This window comes from Pistacia vera, unplaced genomic scaffold, assembly GCF_008641045.1.
Source record: "Pistacia vera cultivar Batoury unplaced genomic scaffold, PisVer_v2 Contig51, whole genome shotgun sequence".
Lineage (NCBI taxonomy): Eukaryota > Viridiplantae > Streptophyta > Magnoliopsida > Sapindales > Anacardiaceae > Pistacia > Pistacia vera.
Genome location: NW_022196346.1, coordinates 527,961 through 543,517, shown reverse-complemented (window position 1 = coordinate 543,517; position 15,557 = coordinate 527,961). Strand labels below are relative to the sequence as shown.

General features: G+C 32.6%; 2 protein-coding genes across 2 annotated transcripts; both read left to right on the top strand.

Annotated features, from left to right (window-relative positions):
- Positions 1-5,992: 5,992 nt before the first annotated feature.
- LOC116106074 (putative wall-associated receptor kinase-like 11) lies at positions 5,993-7,278 on the top strand. Its single transcript, XM_031392424.1, has 2 exons — positions 5,993-6,373; positions 6,491-7,278. Exons 1-2 carry the CDS (start codon positions 5,993-5,995, stop codon positions 7,118-7,120), a joined length of 1,011 nt encoding a protein of 336 aa, XP_031248284.1. The 3' UTR covers positions 7,121-7,278.
- A 5,741-nt stretch (positions 7,279-13,019) lies between these two features.
- On the top strand, positions 13,020-15,557 carry LOC116106196 (wall-associated receptor kinase-like 10). The gene is made up of 3 exons (XM_031392538.1): positions 13,020-13,871; positions 14,016-14,159; positions 14,279-15,557. The coding sequence occupies exons 1-3, from the start codon at positions 13,097-13,099 to the stop codon at positions 15,451-15,453; spliced, it is 2,094 nt and encodes a 697-aa protein (XP_031248398.1). The 5' UTR covers positions 13,020-13,096; the 3' UTR covers positions 15,454-15,557.

Below are 15,557 nucleotides of genomic sequence, written 5' to 3'. Positions count from 1 at the left end.
GACAGTTTCTTTCCCATAATGTGTTTTTGTTATATTTTTTTGTTGGATTTAGAATGTCTAATCCCGGTTTTGTGAAGGAGAGCTACCTATTTATACCCCACTGAACTCAAGGTAATGATTACACGTCTATAAGTGGGTTAGTACCATGCAAATTCATCCCGTTTTTTCATTAGTTGAGAACTTAAGAAATATCTTTAAATTAAATAGGACTTGAATAGGTATATGAGCCAAATTTACTTAATAACAAAACTTGAGTAGTTAGGTTGTTGGCAATTATGTTCTCTTTGTTTTAGATGATGTGGCAGATTGTAGATGATACAAAACCTCCGGCATTCTTATTAATGGTCGCTCACATCAACTTATGTCAGCTTGATTTTTAAGGCATAACACGTGCTTTGTTGAAAAGGCATTCCTATATAATTGTTCTATCTACAACTTTATTTTTCATCAATATCTCTTTAGTTACTGTTCATGAGACCTGATGATTTCATTACTAGAATAATTGAGACTTGACCATTGCCTCATCATCTCCTGTTGATCCTTCATGGGATACCATTTGTTTTGGGTCCTTGGAGAGCATTATATGATTTGGCCTCTTCTTGGGATTTTTTACACTATGTTTTATGGCTTATTAAGTTGTATGAGTTTCTATATTTCACTTCTAATTCTTTGAGATATTATCTTCTTTCTCTTTCATTTGTGGATGTAGGCTGTAAGTTAAATCAACGTTAACATTTTAGTGTCTTTTTTTTTTCTTTTGTGATTGATGATTTAATTCACATGTCATTAATCCACAACGCAGTGTGGGCCAACTTTTAAAAAAAAAATCAGTAGTCCTTTTTTTAAAATGAGTAACTAATACAAAATCATTCTAAAATCAATATAATAATTTAAAAGCTTATTACAGTAAAAAATAATTTAATTTATATGTAATATATTTAATTAAATATTTATCAATCATACATATTCATAATTATAAAATAATAATAATTCTCTTTCATAACTCTTAACGTTAAGATTTTTATTTTTATTTTTAATCTCAAGTCACCCCTTACAAATTGAGAAAAACAAAAATCCATACATCATGAAACAACTCTAATCGCATGGTGCGTGATTCAGTGTGGATTCAACTATTATTGACATCTTCATTCGACTCCAAACTTATCAGATCATTTGATGAGCTGTTTTTGCATCTATCACCACCTGGATGATGACAGGTTGTGGTTGTGTTCTGGTAGATGCGTTTGGACCCTAATGTAAGTGACATACTACTGTCGTTTTTTGTAAATCAACATGTATAGGTGTTTACCCATAAAAATCTTTTGTTATTGGTCTCAGCATATACGATACCTGACGTGGTTAGGTTGTTTGAGGAGCCAATTAAATCAGTACAAGAAAAATGGCTTTCAGCGACTAACAAAATTAGACGCACATCATCCAATTTAGATGCTAATTATCAATTCAATACATAATCAATAAGCCTAACAAAAAACTAAATAATTACATTTAAGACCATTTGTTGAATGCATACGATAATTGCTCCTCATGTATTTTATTGATGGTAGGAGAAAATGATTGAGATGCAAGATGGAAAGTGAAAGAACTGAAGCTGAAATATGTGAGGAAGTGCTTGGTAAAGCTTCCGATCTCAACCAAAATTTTGCATTTTGTGTGACTCAGCAGCATGATACATCATAAGTAACAGAGTTAAGGCGCAAAGTTGAACAACAGCAAAATAGGATTAAAGATTTAGAAGAGCAGTCCATACAATAATTTCCAGCATTTAAAAACCTTGGTGGTGCTGCAATTTCAAGGCCTGAACAATAAGGCCATTAACCGTGATGGTGGAACACCAGAAACTTCAGCAGCAAGAGCTGGAAATGGAGAAGCAAATTTATTAAGAAAAGAGACAGGCCGTAGACAGCATTTATAATTAACATTCGCAGGAAGGTTTTTAAATGCTTTGCTTATTGCTTCTCATAAATATCTTAATTTTGATCCCCGGCTGCTTAAATTCACCTCCTTGGCACTCTTTAAATGAAAATGATTAACCAATGAGGAGTTCATTCCAAATTTTCCATCCAGTTTATGATAAGATTTTATTAACTCTGTACAATCTTAGAAGGTCTAACAAAACTTAAGTTCTCTTAATTCCGATTCTTATATTGTTTTTTACTTTAGAGTAGCTAAATAAGCCTGTCATTTAGATAAGACCATCTTCAAACATGCGAAAGAAAAAACAGATCAAATAAGATTTAAGAACATTTCTAGTCTTAAAAGTCACTCAACACTTTCTAATCATTGGCTAATCATGATCCATTCTCTGAATTTTCACATATATAATCATTAGCCATAGAAAATAAACGAAACCAAGATCCAAAAGTTCACGTAGAAGAGTGAAGTCCCACTGCATCCCTCCACATTCAACTCAAACGTTAAAAAATCATAATAAATTGCAGGAAGCCTGGCTTCAAAAACTCATGATAAATCACATAAATTACACGAAAACTAGTTTTTAACCTTGTGTGGATCAAGTAAGTTCGAAAATGCTCATATCTTAAGTATCTTTCAGGTAGCTCCTGCTTCATGACAGCCGTTGCCTCTGTTTGCCTCAGAAAAGCAAGGGCCAACTCCAAAAGTTCAATCATTTCCAGCACAATCAAGCGATCAAGCAAATGGATAACTCGCAGATTCAACTTCTTCATAGTTCAATAATTTCTAACATAATCTACACAACCAAACTAATGACATATCCCAAAACTCAACTTCATAAAAAGTTCAATCATTTCAAACACAACAATCTGCACAGTCATGTATATGAGTATATCAAAACTTAAATTTCTTACTTAGTTCCACCAATTCTAACACAATTCAAGCAAATCAGTATACCCCAAAACTGAAAAAACTCCACCATACTAACCTTCACAACTAAGAAGCTTTAAAGTGAACTACCTTTTACCCTTAATTTAACTATTAAGAAGAAGAGAGTCAATCTGGATAGCAGTCAATTTGGTTTCAAAAAATATACTAAAAAAGTGGAATAAACAAAAAAAAATATGAACTACCTTTTACCCCAAAATTGTTTCTTTTTCTTGGAAACCACAAATTTTTATAAAGGAAAGACTAATGACATGGTAAAAATCCTTAAATATCTGTAAAGATATGTATTTACAGCGAAGCTTCATCGTAACCTTTTTTTAAACAGTTGGGACAATTGCAGAAGTAAGCCAGAGAATAAGAACAAAATTTCAGAAATTCTTAAAGCACATTAAATTATTTTCCACACACAACTATGAGATACTATGTGTATAGCATAAATCTTAAGGTCTGACCTAATGCTTCGCCACATAGCACCAATACCAAACGACAAGAATAAACTCACTTCCTTTTGAAACATATCCTAGATGAAGAGGAACAAATATTACGCTATACAGACCATACACTTCTGTACTGTAAATATGCATTCCTCGAGAGGCAGACTGATGCAGACAGATTTGAAATGATATATTAACATAAGGTCAATTGAAGTGATATGTTCTATGATTCAGTTTACTGGCAGAAAAAGCACACAAATATTTCAGAAATGCCAAGTTATCAAATCATTAAGACCTGAATTTCCAGAAGTGATCTTCAATTTGTGGCCATCAGGGACTTCACATACATGATTTCCCTGCATTAGGTACAAAAAGCACAAGATACTTTCATCAGGAAATCTCCACAAGGCCCAAGGCAATATAAAACCAGTCAAACAACCAACCAGACAAATAAGAGATTTTTGTTAACATCTGGCTTCTTTATTTCAATTATTCTCTTAGATTTACACGTCAAAGAAGTTTTAAAATGTCAAAATTAATGCAATAAATTAAACAAATACTCTGACCAATTTTTTGATTTAATGCAATAAATTAATGTTAATAGTAAGTTACTTTTGTTAATCCTAAGTCCCCAGTAAAAGTGCTTTGTTCAACCAAGAAGAACAGTCATCAATCATCGTTTTTAAATTTTCACGGCCACAATTGATGTTACAGAATATCTATCACCATGTATGAAGAACAAACATAAAGAGAACTAAACCATTACAAACTCATCATGCTGTTACACACAATCGCCACATCTTTCATATTACATATCAACCACTACAATTTCCATAACATCTTTCTCAATCAAGCTTCCAGGTGCCTGCCCCATCTCTCCTCAGATCATATATTCTCTCAAACTTTAGTATCATTAATATTCAACCTATATAATCTACTCCCAACAAATTAAATAATAAATAACAGAGTATTGAAGACAAATATGATGATTATGGAAGATTTAGATCCCTAACTTATTGGTCCTTTTAACTTTAACGTGGAGGATTTTAGTGAATGGGCTTCAGAGGTGAAGGAAGACAATGGAGGTGGAAAAACAGGAATTAGAAAGAGAGTCGCGATCTTTTCTCTGGCCTACTTAGCAGTTAGCACATCGCCAATAAACATTAAAATAACAGTTTGTCATGAGAAGTACAAGAAGTCAAAGAAAATTACATACAAAATCCCAACTGGCATGCGATAAAATGAAACATACTCATGAAAATAGGTTGGGTTTACTTACAATTGTGAACTTCAAAACACGGACTGGAACCGGACGAGAAGATGGTGGAGAAGAGTGTACTATGGAAGAAGAAGATTGAATGAATGAATGAAGGAAGCCGAGAAGGAGAATGGACTGGAGTAGTGAGTGAAGAAGAGAAGATGCGCGCAAATTGAAAGGGGAAAATGGGGAATTACGGATTGGGAATTAGGTTGGGTTTCCATAGGAATGGGTTTTTAGTAAATAAATTAAAATTTTGGTCATTTCTACTCTTTTTTTTTTTTTTTTTTTAATAAACTAATTTTTCGGTTACCATAAATATATTTCATGTTTTGTAAACCCACTTTAGTAACTAAAATTTTAAGTTTCCAAATTTCCTCTGGCGAGGAATAAAAATTGGATGGGAACTTGAAACTTCAATTAATTTTGGCGACTAAATCCAATTCAGTTGCTAACTTGTTAATTGTTATAGACGATTTTTGCATTTATTTTTAATATGCACAAAATAATTTGTTGCTAAATATACCGTGGACCTTTTGTAATTATTGTCAAAAATTTGGATATTTTCATAATTTTGTTATTCTATAACTAATTTTGCTACAATAGTGTAGTTGTCAATAATTGTTTTTTATAACCAAAATTTTAGATACGCAATTATATATATTTAGATGCCAAATGTTCTGCTTTATCGGGAAAAATTTCCACACAAAAATTGCAAACTAAATAAATTAGTCGCCAATGTAAATTGTTTTGCAATTAATCAAATAGTCACAGAATATTAATTTTAGACATCAAACGTGAAAATAAATGGCCCTCAAAATTTTATCCCCCTTTTGCCGACTAATTGCATTTTAGTTGCTAAATGTAGGGTATCTGTAACTACTATTGGCCGATTGAATCATGTATATATATAATTTTGATGTATAAGGAGATTATTAATTTATATATCAAGTGGTACCTATGTGTTTTTTTTTTTTTTTTTAAATATATTATCTTATAAATTTAGCAAATTATTAATTTACCACATTGATCTCAAGGCGGGAACGGCCAAAAATATTATTTAATCGAGGTTATTAATTTACTGAGTATTAATTTATCGAGGTTTAAGTATATTAGGATTTATTCTCTTGAATTTAACGAACATTTATATAATCGATTAATTGAGATCATCTTAATGTTTACAGACTAAACTATCCCTCATTTTGATATTATTCCAATTTTAAAAGTCCAGATTCTGCCCCTTGACTATGTATATTCTTAAAATTTGGTCAACTCAATTTCTATATATAGAGTAACTCAATTTCTACCACAACCTTCCAATACGTCGGGAAGTCTCGGTGGAGCCGTAGGTATGCATATCCATCAAAATATTGTTAACAAATGATCAATAACTTGATTATATGCATATACATATATATATATGTTCTTGTACTTGAGTTGTGCAGGACCTGCAGGTTTAAGTTCTGCGATTTTAAGTTCTGTGATTGGAACGTTGTCCATATCCAGTGGAGCGCAGTGTTTGCACGAGTTCCTTAAAAGATGGATAGCAAACAAGCTCAGGCAAAAATTCTTTAAGAAAAATGGTGGTTTGTTACTACAACGCCGCAAGTCTTCCAATGGCGGCAACATTGAATTCTTTACCGAAAATGAATTGGAGAAGGCAACTGACAGCTACTATGAGAATCAAATCCTTGGTCAAGGAGGTCAAGGCACTGTGTATAAAGGAATGTTGGAGAAAGGAAGAATTATGGCTGTTAAAAGGCTCAAGCAAGTGGCTGAAAGAGTTGATGTATTCAATGAGGTGGGAATTTTGTCACAAATTAATCATTCGAATGTAGTTCAATTTTTAGGGTGTTGTTTGGACACTGAATTTCCCCTTTTAGCCTATGAATTCATTCCTAATGCAGCTCTTTTTCAGTATATACATGGCCAAAATGAGAATGAGGAATTTCCACTCACTGGGTACTTATGCCTACGTATTGCCATAGAAGTTGCAGGTGCTCTATCTTATCTACATTCAGCTGCTTCTATGAGTATATATCGTCAAGATATTAAGTCTTCAAACATACTACTGGATGAAAAATATCGAGCAAAAGTTTCAGATATAGGGACTTCAAGATCTATTCCAGTTAATGTCCACAACTTTGGAGTGGTTCTTGCAGAGCTCTTAACTGGACAAAAATCTATTCATTCAACTGACTCAGAAGAAGTAAAAGATTTAGCACCCTACTTTCTTCAGAAAATGGAGCAGAATCGTTTGTTTGAAATCCTTGATGCTCGAGTTTCAAAGGATGACAAAGAACAGGAGATTATGAAGTTTGCTGATCTCACAAGAAGATGTCTAGACTCAAATGGGAGACCTACAATGAGAAAAGTAGCAACAGAATTAGCAGGTATTAGAACATCTAACGGAGCTTCAATCTCGAATCAAAATCCTGAAGAGGATGATTGTGTTAAGATTGAGATAACATCTGAAGTTGAATTTGAAGCCAGTTCATCTGTTACTGATGAATCGATTTTGGATAATATCACTAGCCTTTGTTTTTAAGCAAGTGTGGCAATGTAGTAAAATAATTAATTTTGTTTCTGGTTGTATATATCTTATCCTGTGTTGAATGTATTGTGTGCATTAAGTTCTACAGCAAGTGTGGCAATGTAACAAAATAATTAATTTGTTTCTGGTTGTATCTTATCCTATGTTGAATGTATTGTGTTATAAGTTCTACTTGTGTCCTCAAAATATCTTTTAGAAAATAGTTTATCATTATGTAATAGTAATTTGATATTTGAACTTTCCAACTATTGCTAATTCTACAGAAATAAAATAAGCATGCGTATATAATTATCACCAGGCCTTTGCTAATATTCAATATAGGGGTACTAAAATTATTTTCAATGTATGTCAAAAAGCATAATACTGTATTTACAAAGACTTCAAACTCCAAGTAAATTATTAGAATTGATGTTTTTATAAATGCCATGAGGAGACAGTAGAAATTATTCAGACCAAATAATGAATCTTTCTGCTTCACGGTGTGTTACATGTCAAAACAATGAAGAAACTTCTAACCACTTGTTCCTCCATTGCCGCCTAGTGGCAGCTTTCTTGTAGGCTAAATTATGCATTGAAGTAAAAATTCAGAGGGTAACTCCAAGAGTTGCCCTTGTTTACTTATGGAGAGTATTGTAACTGGCAAAGACTTTTTTGAAATCTGCAGTTCTTACTCTTTTGTACGTCTAACATTATTGTTGGCGTTCAGCATGATACCTCCTTTTTTTTTAAATTTATTATAACTGGATAGGAGTTTTCTGTTTTTTGTGGTTTTATGGGCTGATGTAATCTCTCTTTTTAGTGTTCATATTGCATAGTTTACTCGAGATTTTTTAGATTTTTGAGATCTTTGTAAAGATCTAACTCTTCTACAGTAGATTCCGAGTCCACCTTTGTATCTTTAAACTATGGATCCATTTGGTTCATTATTCTTATAGTTTTTAGAATAATATTTTGAAAAAAATTAAATTGGGTGGGTATTACGATGTAGAATTTGAAAATTAATAAAAAATACCCCCTATGTTTGTTTATTTACTAAACACTCCTATAATAAAATATTCAAAGTTAAAAAAAAACCCCCAACCCACTCATTAAATACAGACAGCTGGCCACCACCGCCAGAAAGTGGCCGAAGTCGCCATATCTACGCATGACCGACTGGATCTTGCTGGTTGTGCGTCGATATGGCCTTTTTCGGCCAAATCCACGGTGGATCTGGCATTTTCGGCTAAATCTGGTCATTGACGACTAGATTTGATCGTATTTGGTCGTCAATGATGGCCGAAGATACGGTCATCATTGATGGTCAACGACGACCATATTTTTCCCTTCGTTAACGACTGTTTACGACCAAAGATCTGGCCGTGGACAACCAGATCTTTAGCTGTAGATCTGGCCTTTTCCGGCTAGATCCGCCGTGGATCTGACTGGAAAAGGTTAGATCGACGTACTACCGGTCAGATTCAGCCAATAGTGTACCATTATACTAGATTCCGATCAGTTTTTGGCAGTGGTGGCTGAAATCTGGTAAATGTGGGTTGCTGGGATGTTTTTGTCAATTTTAAAAAAAAATGGGATTGTTTAGTTAAATTAACAAATTTAGGGGATTTAAAAGAAATTGAATAATTTATAATAATATTTTGAGAATAAATGAACCAAACACAAATATTTTGTTGAACTTTATTAGGAAATTACTAATAGTTTTCCCAAACTATTTACCAAACAGAGCCCAAGTATTTTTAGTGGTTTGATAGTAAAAGTATTTTTAGTGGGTATCTGAAAGCAGTGAGAGTCTCAGAGAGGTTTCTGAGTGGAAGTATTGAGATTTAAGAAAAACTAAAGATGAAGAGATGGTAGAAGAAATCAGAACTACAGTGAACATCAATCAATCATATTAACTTTATTGTGAATAATTGATCTGACAGTGGAGACCCATCAAGTCAATATCCAATTATCCATGAAAGTAAAATTAAGAGACTTTGACAAGACGTCCCTCGGACACACTAAAGCACTCAGAAACGTTAATCCTTTGTAATTTAGAAGACTTTCACAATACGTGCTTATAGTGGATTGTAAAAGCAGATTCTTATAAATTATCCAAAACGTGTTTCATGGTTTGTTCTTTATTGTCCATTGAGTCCATTATCTCTTTAGTTTCTATTCACGGGACCTGATGACCATTATTGAGAATATTTGGTTGACCGTGGTGACTCACTGTGCCAACAAATTTATATTTAGTAAAGTAAGAGAAAGTTTGATAAACCCTTTCTTTAATGAAATTTCTAAGAAAAGCAAGTAAGGTCTCTGGGAAACTAGAAAACAATTAAGCAAAGCCACTTCTCCAAATACTTTTCTTCCAACAACAAATGGCATAAATGGTTTCAATCTTTTTCGACTTTGTTGAAGTATCACACCGAATAAACACGTTCAAGCCTACTAGTTTATAAGAGGGTGTAATCCTCTCATTTAACAAAACTTTATTGGATAAAGAGTCAGACTCACCTTAAATTATATCATGATATCAGAGTCAGATTCAATTGAGTTGAACCGAGTGCTTCACCAGCGGATAAGGAATCCTTCCATTCAACAAGAACCCACCTCAAATTTTATCCAACTTTATTAAATTAAAAAAAAAAAAATCGTACCTTGTTTCCATATCAACCCATTCATACATCACAAGGATGACATCACCTATTCAATAATTTCAAAATCCAAGTGCATGATTCAACTTTAATTCCTAACCGTGAACATTAAAATATATTTTATGTACATTTTATTTTCTGTTAAACAAATATTTTGCCTAAGCTTTTTGACACACCAACCTCAATTATTTGTTACTTTATTTATCTTTCTACTTGGGACCGGAATCAGGGACCCACATACCTTAATGGTGGAACGCCGCCATGCATGTGATGTCAGCACTGACATCAAGATTCAAGAGTACTAATTTTTATTTAACAAGATATGCCCTGTATCAGAGTATATAATGCATTAACCTATAGTTAATGTCTAGTCATGCATACGCATTCATGTCGGTATTATCAATCAGAGTTCAACAAGCATTTAAAAATAAGATGGTATTAGTTATGAAAAACCCAAACCGTCTCTAGAAGATATTTTATATCGATCTTATCCCATTTAAAGATAAGAATTAAGGAGTGGTCTCCACGTGTCAAGACAACTTGCAAAAACACTTATTACATTGAGCTCAAATGTGTAGAAATAGACACCTCTCTTCATGAAAAATGGGCTGGATAGGTACATGAGAGTTAGACAAACATTTGAGTTTTATTATTTTTTTCTATAAACAAAGCATTTCTCTATTTTTATATGTCTTACAAGCAATATCAGAAAAATAGTTAGAGAATAATAAAATAACAGTGGAAGTAGAATTCACTTTAAGCATCTGAACCACTATAAAAATATCTCTTATCAATCTTTTATTTATGTTTCTGTAAACATATATAATCTCAGCACCATAAATACTTTTCATGAATTATTCACTTGTAATTTTTAAGAATAACTTAACGCTTTATATATACGAGTCATTGGTGTCAAAATCACACATCAACAGTTTGGCCCGTTAACATAAATTAACATGCCCAAAGCATATAAAATAATTGCCGACTAACATTTATAAAAATCTAAGTGTAATGTACCTAAATTAAGTTAGGTTCATACTAAATAAAGATAGAAGCTTTTATACAAATACATTATAGTTTCTGTTAAACAAATATCTGTCTTTTCACTCGTTTTTTGAGCTTTGGATTTGGGATTCCTAAAATCAATTCTCAATAAATCCTATTTATGAAGTTCATTACACTTTTTCCAATTAAAAATTAATATTCAATAAAATAGTTATTATATATATATATTTTTTTTTTTTTCTTTTATATTTTACTCTTTTCCCTCTTAACGTAAAAACTTTCAGTTCAACAGAGAATTGTTAATAGAAATTAAACACTTGTGTATTTATGATAAGTTTTTTTATATGAATAAAATAAGTGATAATTTATGAGGATTTTATCCGTTGTCAAAGTAATAAATTTTATTTGTTTTCTTTATATTTTTAGACAAATATGTCTAGCGTATTTCCATTTTTCACATTTTGAAATATCATTTTCAGACAAACATATCGAACGTGTTTTTAATTTTTTATGTTTTAAAATCATTTTTAATATTTTTTTAAAAATACATAAAATAGATAGACAAAATTCATAAAAGAAAAAAAAAACACACCTAAAGTAACAGAAATTTCTGAGAATAGTGTCTCCGGCAACAACAAATGACAAAAATCCTTTCAGTCTTTTTCAACTTTATTAAATTAAATAAAAAAAAAAACCTTCATACCTTTTTTCCATATCAATCCAAGGGCTGAAATTTAATTAACAGCAGTTATCTTCAAAATCGACTCATGCATCACAAGGATGACATCACCTATTCAATAATTTCAAAATCATTTTATTTTCTGTTAAACAAATATTTTGTCTAAGCTTTTTGACACACCAACCTCAATTATTTGTTTTATCTTTCTTCGTGGGACAGATTATTGGTCAATCATGATCTAGGACTTACATTGTAATATAAAATTAAATTTTGATAAATTAATAATTTTGAAACCATAAAAATTTATTAATTAATTGATATATTATTTAATCATTGGTATTAATGAATTATTAATTTATCGAGGCATTTTTTTTTCTCCAAAACAATAAACGTAATACGTATACATATTATGTATAGTTAAGATGAAGTTGAAGACGATAATTTTGTATTGGAGTTTGTCTTGCGAAAAGTTGCACTCAAAGCAATAATCAAATCGCGTAGTTTAACGAGAATACTACATTAGAGCTTCTTAATACACTAAGAAAAGTTAGAGATGAGGTCCAAGAAGACATCAATTTTACACAAAAAAAACAAGTAACATTAGAGTCATATTTTACAAATATCTCCTCTAATTAAGTATATATATAAAATTTTGATGTATAAGGGGGTTATTAATTTATATATCAAGTGGTACCTATGTATTTCTTTTTAAATATATTATCTTATAAATTTAACGAAATATTAATTTACCACATTAGTCCCAAGTCGGGACAAGCCAAAAATATTATTTAATTGAGATTATTAATTTATTAAGTATTAATTTATTGAGACTTAACTATTTATGATTTATTCCCTTTGAATTCAACAAACATTTATATAATCGATTAATCGAGATCATTTTTAATGATTACCTACTAAAATACCCCTCATTTTGATATTATTTCAATTTTAAAAGCCCAGAATCTGCCCCTTGACGTTCTTATATTCTTAAAATTTGTTACAATCAAGTGGTATATCCCAACATTTTAAACTACAAAACTTGGAGGGGGTGCATACAATTAACTCAATATCTATATATAGAGCTAACATCTATGTTGAATCTCCATCAAATTTCTCAAAGAAGAGGTGCAGTCAGGATTAACTAATTATGGCTGTTCATCTTCATTTCTTGTTGCTGCATACCATAATTTTGTTAGTCTGGGCAATCAAAGCATCAGCAATTCATTGTCCAACGAGTTGTGGTAATGTCAGCGAAATAAGATATCCCTTTGGAATTGGAGAAGGCTGCTACTACGATGAATGGTTTGCAGTAACTTGTGACAACTCTTCGGGCTCTCCAGTACCTTTCCTCAGTAGAACGAACCTGAAATTAGCAGAAGACGTCTCTCGTCGAAGCAAAGGGATGGCCAATGGATTAAGNTAACCCTCATTTTGATATTATTTCAATTTTAAAAGCCCAGAATCTGCCCCTTGACGTTCTTATATTCTTAAAATTTGTTACAATCAAGTGGTATATCCCAGCATTTTAAACTACAAAACTTTGAGGGGGTGCATGCAATTAACTCAATATCTATATATAGAGCTAACATCTATGTTGAATCTCCATCAAATTTCTCAAAGAAGAGGTGCAGTCAGGATTAACTAATTATGGCTGTTCATCTTCATTTCTTGTTGTTGCATACCATAATTTTGTTAGTCTGGGCAATCAAAGCATCAGCAATTCATTGTCCAACGAGTTGTGGTAATGTCAGCGAAATAAGATATCCCTTTGGAATTGGAGAAGGCTGCTACTACGATGAATGGTTTGCAGTAACTTGTGACAACTCTTCGGGCTCTCCAGTACCTTTCCTCAGTAGAACGAACCTGAAATTAGCAGAAGACGTCTCTCGTCGAAGCAAAGGGATGGCCAATGGATTAAGAGCTTATGTGAATACATTGGAAGCTGAAAACCTGTCAAGAACGCCGTTTTACTTTTCACATAAGCTCAATAAGTTCATGGCCACTGGTTGTAATAGTTATACCACGACATTCAAAAGACATCAAATCAAGTCAAAAACTAGGTGTCTGCCTATTTGTACATGTGATCCTGCTAAAGATAAAAGATGCTATGATTTGATGTGCACCATTTCTTCAAGTCTTCAGGCTTTTTCAGTTCCCGAGAACTGCACAGGTGCCCTCATGGTTGAGCAAGATTGGCTCATGACAAACTACCTAGCCAATACCAATGCCAATGTTTCGAAAGAAAGAGAGCTTTTTCCTGTAGTGATAGAATTCGGAAGATACATGGGGAAATGTTTGGAACCATATAAATCCCGGAAAACATATTGTAACAAAGATGGTTTTTGTTTAACACAATTAAAGTCAGGCTTTTTTTGTGTCTGCAGTCAGCCAAAAGAAAAACACGATGAATCAGGCTGCACAGGTACGGATTTAAACAATGAATTTAAATTAAAGTAATATTAGTCAAATTTAAAGGCTTCATGTTTGCATTTCTTCTGTAGGATTTTCAATTTTTTGGTGATCTGATTTGATAGTTTCTCTCTTAATTGACCTATGTTTTGTATAGGTAACTTGTTCTGTACTATCACAAGCCACAACGATTGCTCCAACTGTCCCGGTGGTTATACGTCCATATTTTCTCATAACGGTGATAAGGAACTCATATGTTACTCATCAAAAATTCCCGGGAATAAAATCTTTATCATCATAGGTATGCATATCCAGAACATATTCATCAAAATATTGTTATCAAGTGATCAACAACTTGATTATAAGTATATATATATATATATATATATATATATATATATATACACTTGAGTTGTGTAGGTTGCAGTTCTGGGCTTGGGATGCTGTTGCTAGGAATCGGAGCATGGTGGTTGTACAAGTTCGTTAAAAGAAGGAAAGCAAACAAGCTTAAGCAAAAATTCTTTAAAAAAAATGGTGGTTTGTTATTACAGCGACGCATGTCTTCCGATGACGGCAACATTGAGAAACCAAAATTGTTTACCGCAAATGAATTGGAGAAGGCAACTGACAGCTACAATGCGAATCGTATCCTTGGTGAAGGAGGTCAAGGCACTGTGTATAAAGGAATGTTGGAGGAAGGAAAAATTATAGCTGTTAAAAGGCCCAAGAAAGTGGATGAAAGTAAAGTTGACGTATTCATCAATGAGGTGGTAATTTTGTCACAGATTAATCATAGGAATGTGGTTCAATTGTTAGGGTGTTGTTTGGAGACTGAAGTTCCCCTTTTAGTCTATGAATTCATTCCTAACGGAACTCTTTTTCAGTATATACATGAGCAAAATGAGGAATTTCCACTCACTTGGGACTTACGCCTATGTATTGCCATAGAAGTTGCAGGTGCTCTATCTTACCTACATTCATCTGCTTCTCTACCTATATATCATCGAGATATTAAGTCATCAAACATACTATTGGATGAAAAATATCGAGCAAAAATTTCAGACTTTGGGGTTTCAAGATCTATTGCAGTTGACCAGACTCATTTGACCACTCAAGTGCATGGGACCTTTGGATACTTTGATCCGGAGTATTTTCGATCAAGTCAATTTACAGAGAAAAGTGATGTTTATAGCTTTGGAGTGGTTCTTGCAGAGCTCTTAACTGGACAAAAACCTATTCGTTCAACTAACTTAGAAGAAGATAAAAGTTTAGCATTCTATTTTCTTCAGATAATGAAAGAAAATCGTTTGTTTGAAATCCTTGATGCTCGGGCTTTGAAGGATGGTAGAGAACAAGAGATTATGGCATTTGCTAATCTCACAAGAAGATGTCTAAACTTAAATGGGAGGAAGAGACCTACAATGAGAGAAGTAGAAACAAAGTTAGCAGGTATTAGAACATCCAACGAAGCTTCAATCTTGAAAGAAAATTGTGACGATATCGAATATGTTGATGGTGACACAAACAATCAACTAGAAACCAGTTCATTGTGTACTGGATCGTTTTTGGATAGTACCACGTTTTCAATAGACTAATCCTTTGATTTCAAGCAAGTGTGGCAATGTAACAAAATAATTAATTTGTTTCTGGTTGTATCTTATCCTATGTTGAAGGTATTGTGTTAATTGAGCATTAAGTT

Excerpts from the sequence above, each read along its gene's own strand:
- LOC116106074 (XM_031392424.1), top strand. The coding sequence starts at position 5,993 with ATGTTCTTGTACTTGAGTTGTGCAGGACCTGCAGGTTTAAGTTCTGCG. Across the intron at positions 6,374-6,490 it reads GAGTTGATGTATTCAATGAG|TATATACATGGCCAAAATGA; the intron begins GTGGGAATTTTG and ends GCTCTTTTTCAG.
- LOC116106196 (XM_031392538.1), top strand. The coding sequence starts at position 13,097 with ATGGCTGTTCATCTTCATTTCTTGTTGTTGCATACCATAATTTTGTTA. Across the intron at positions 13,872-14,015 it reads CGATGAATCAGGCTGCACAG|GTAACTTGTTCTGTACTATC; the intron begins GTACGGATTTAA and ends TGTTTTGTATAG. Across the intron at positions 14,160-14,278 it reads TAAAATCTTTATCATCATAG|GTTGCAGTTCTGGGCTTGGG; the intron begins GTATGCATATCC and ends TGAGTTGTGTAG.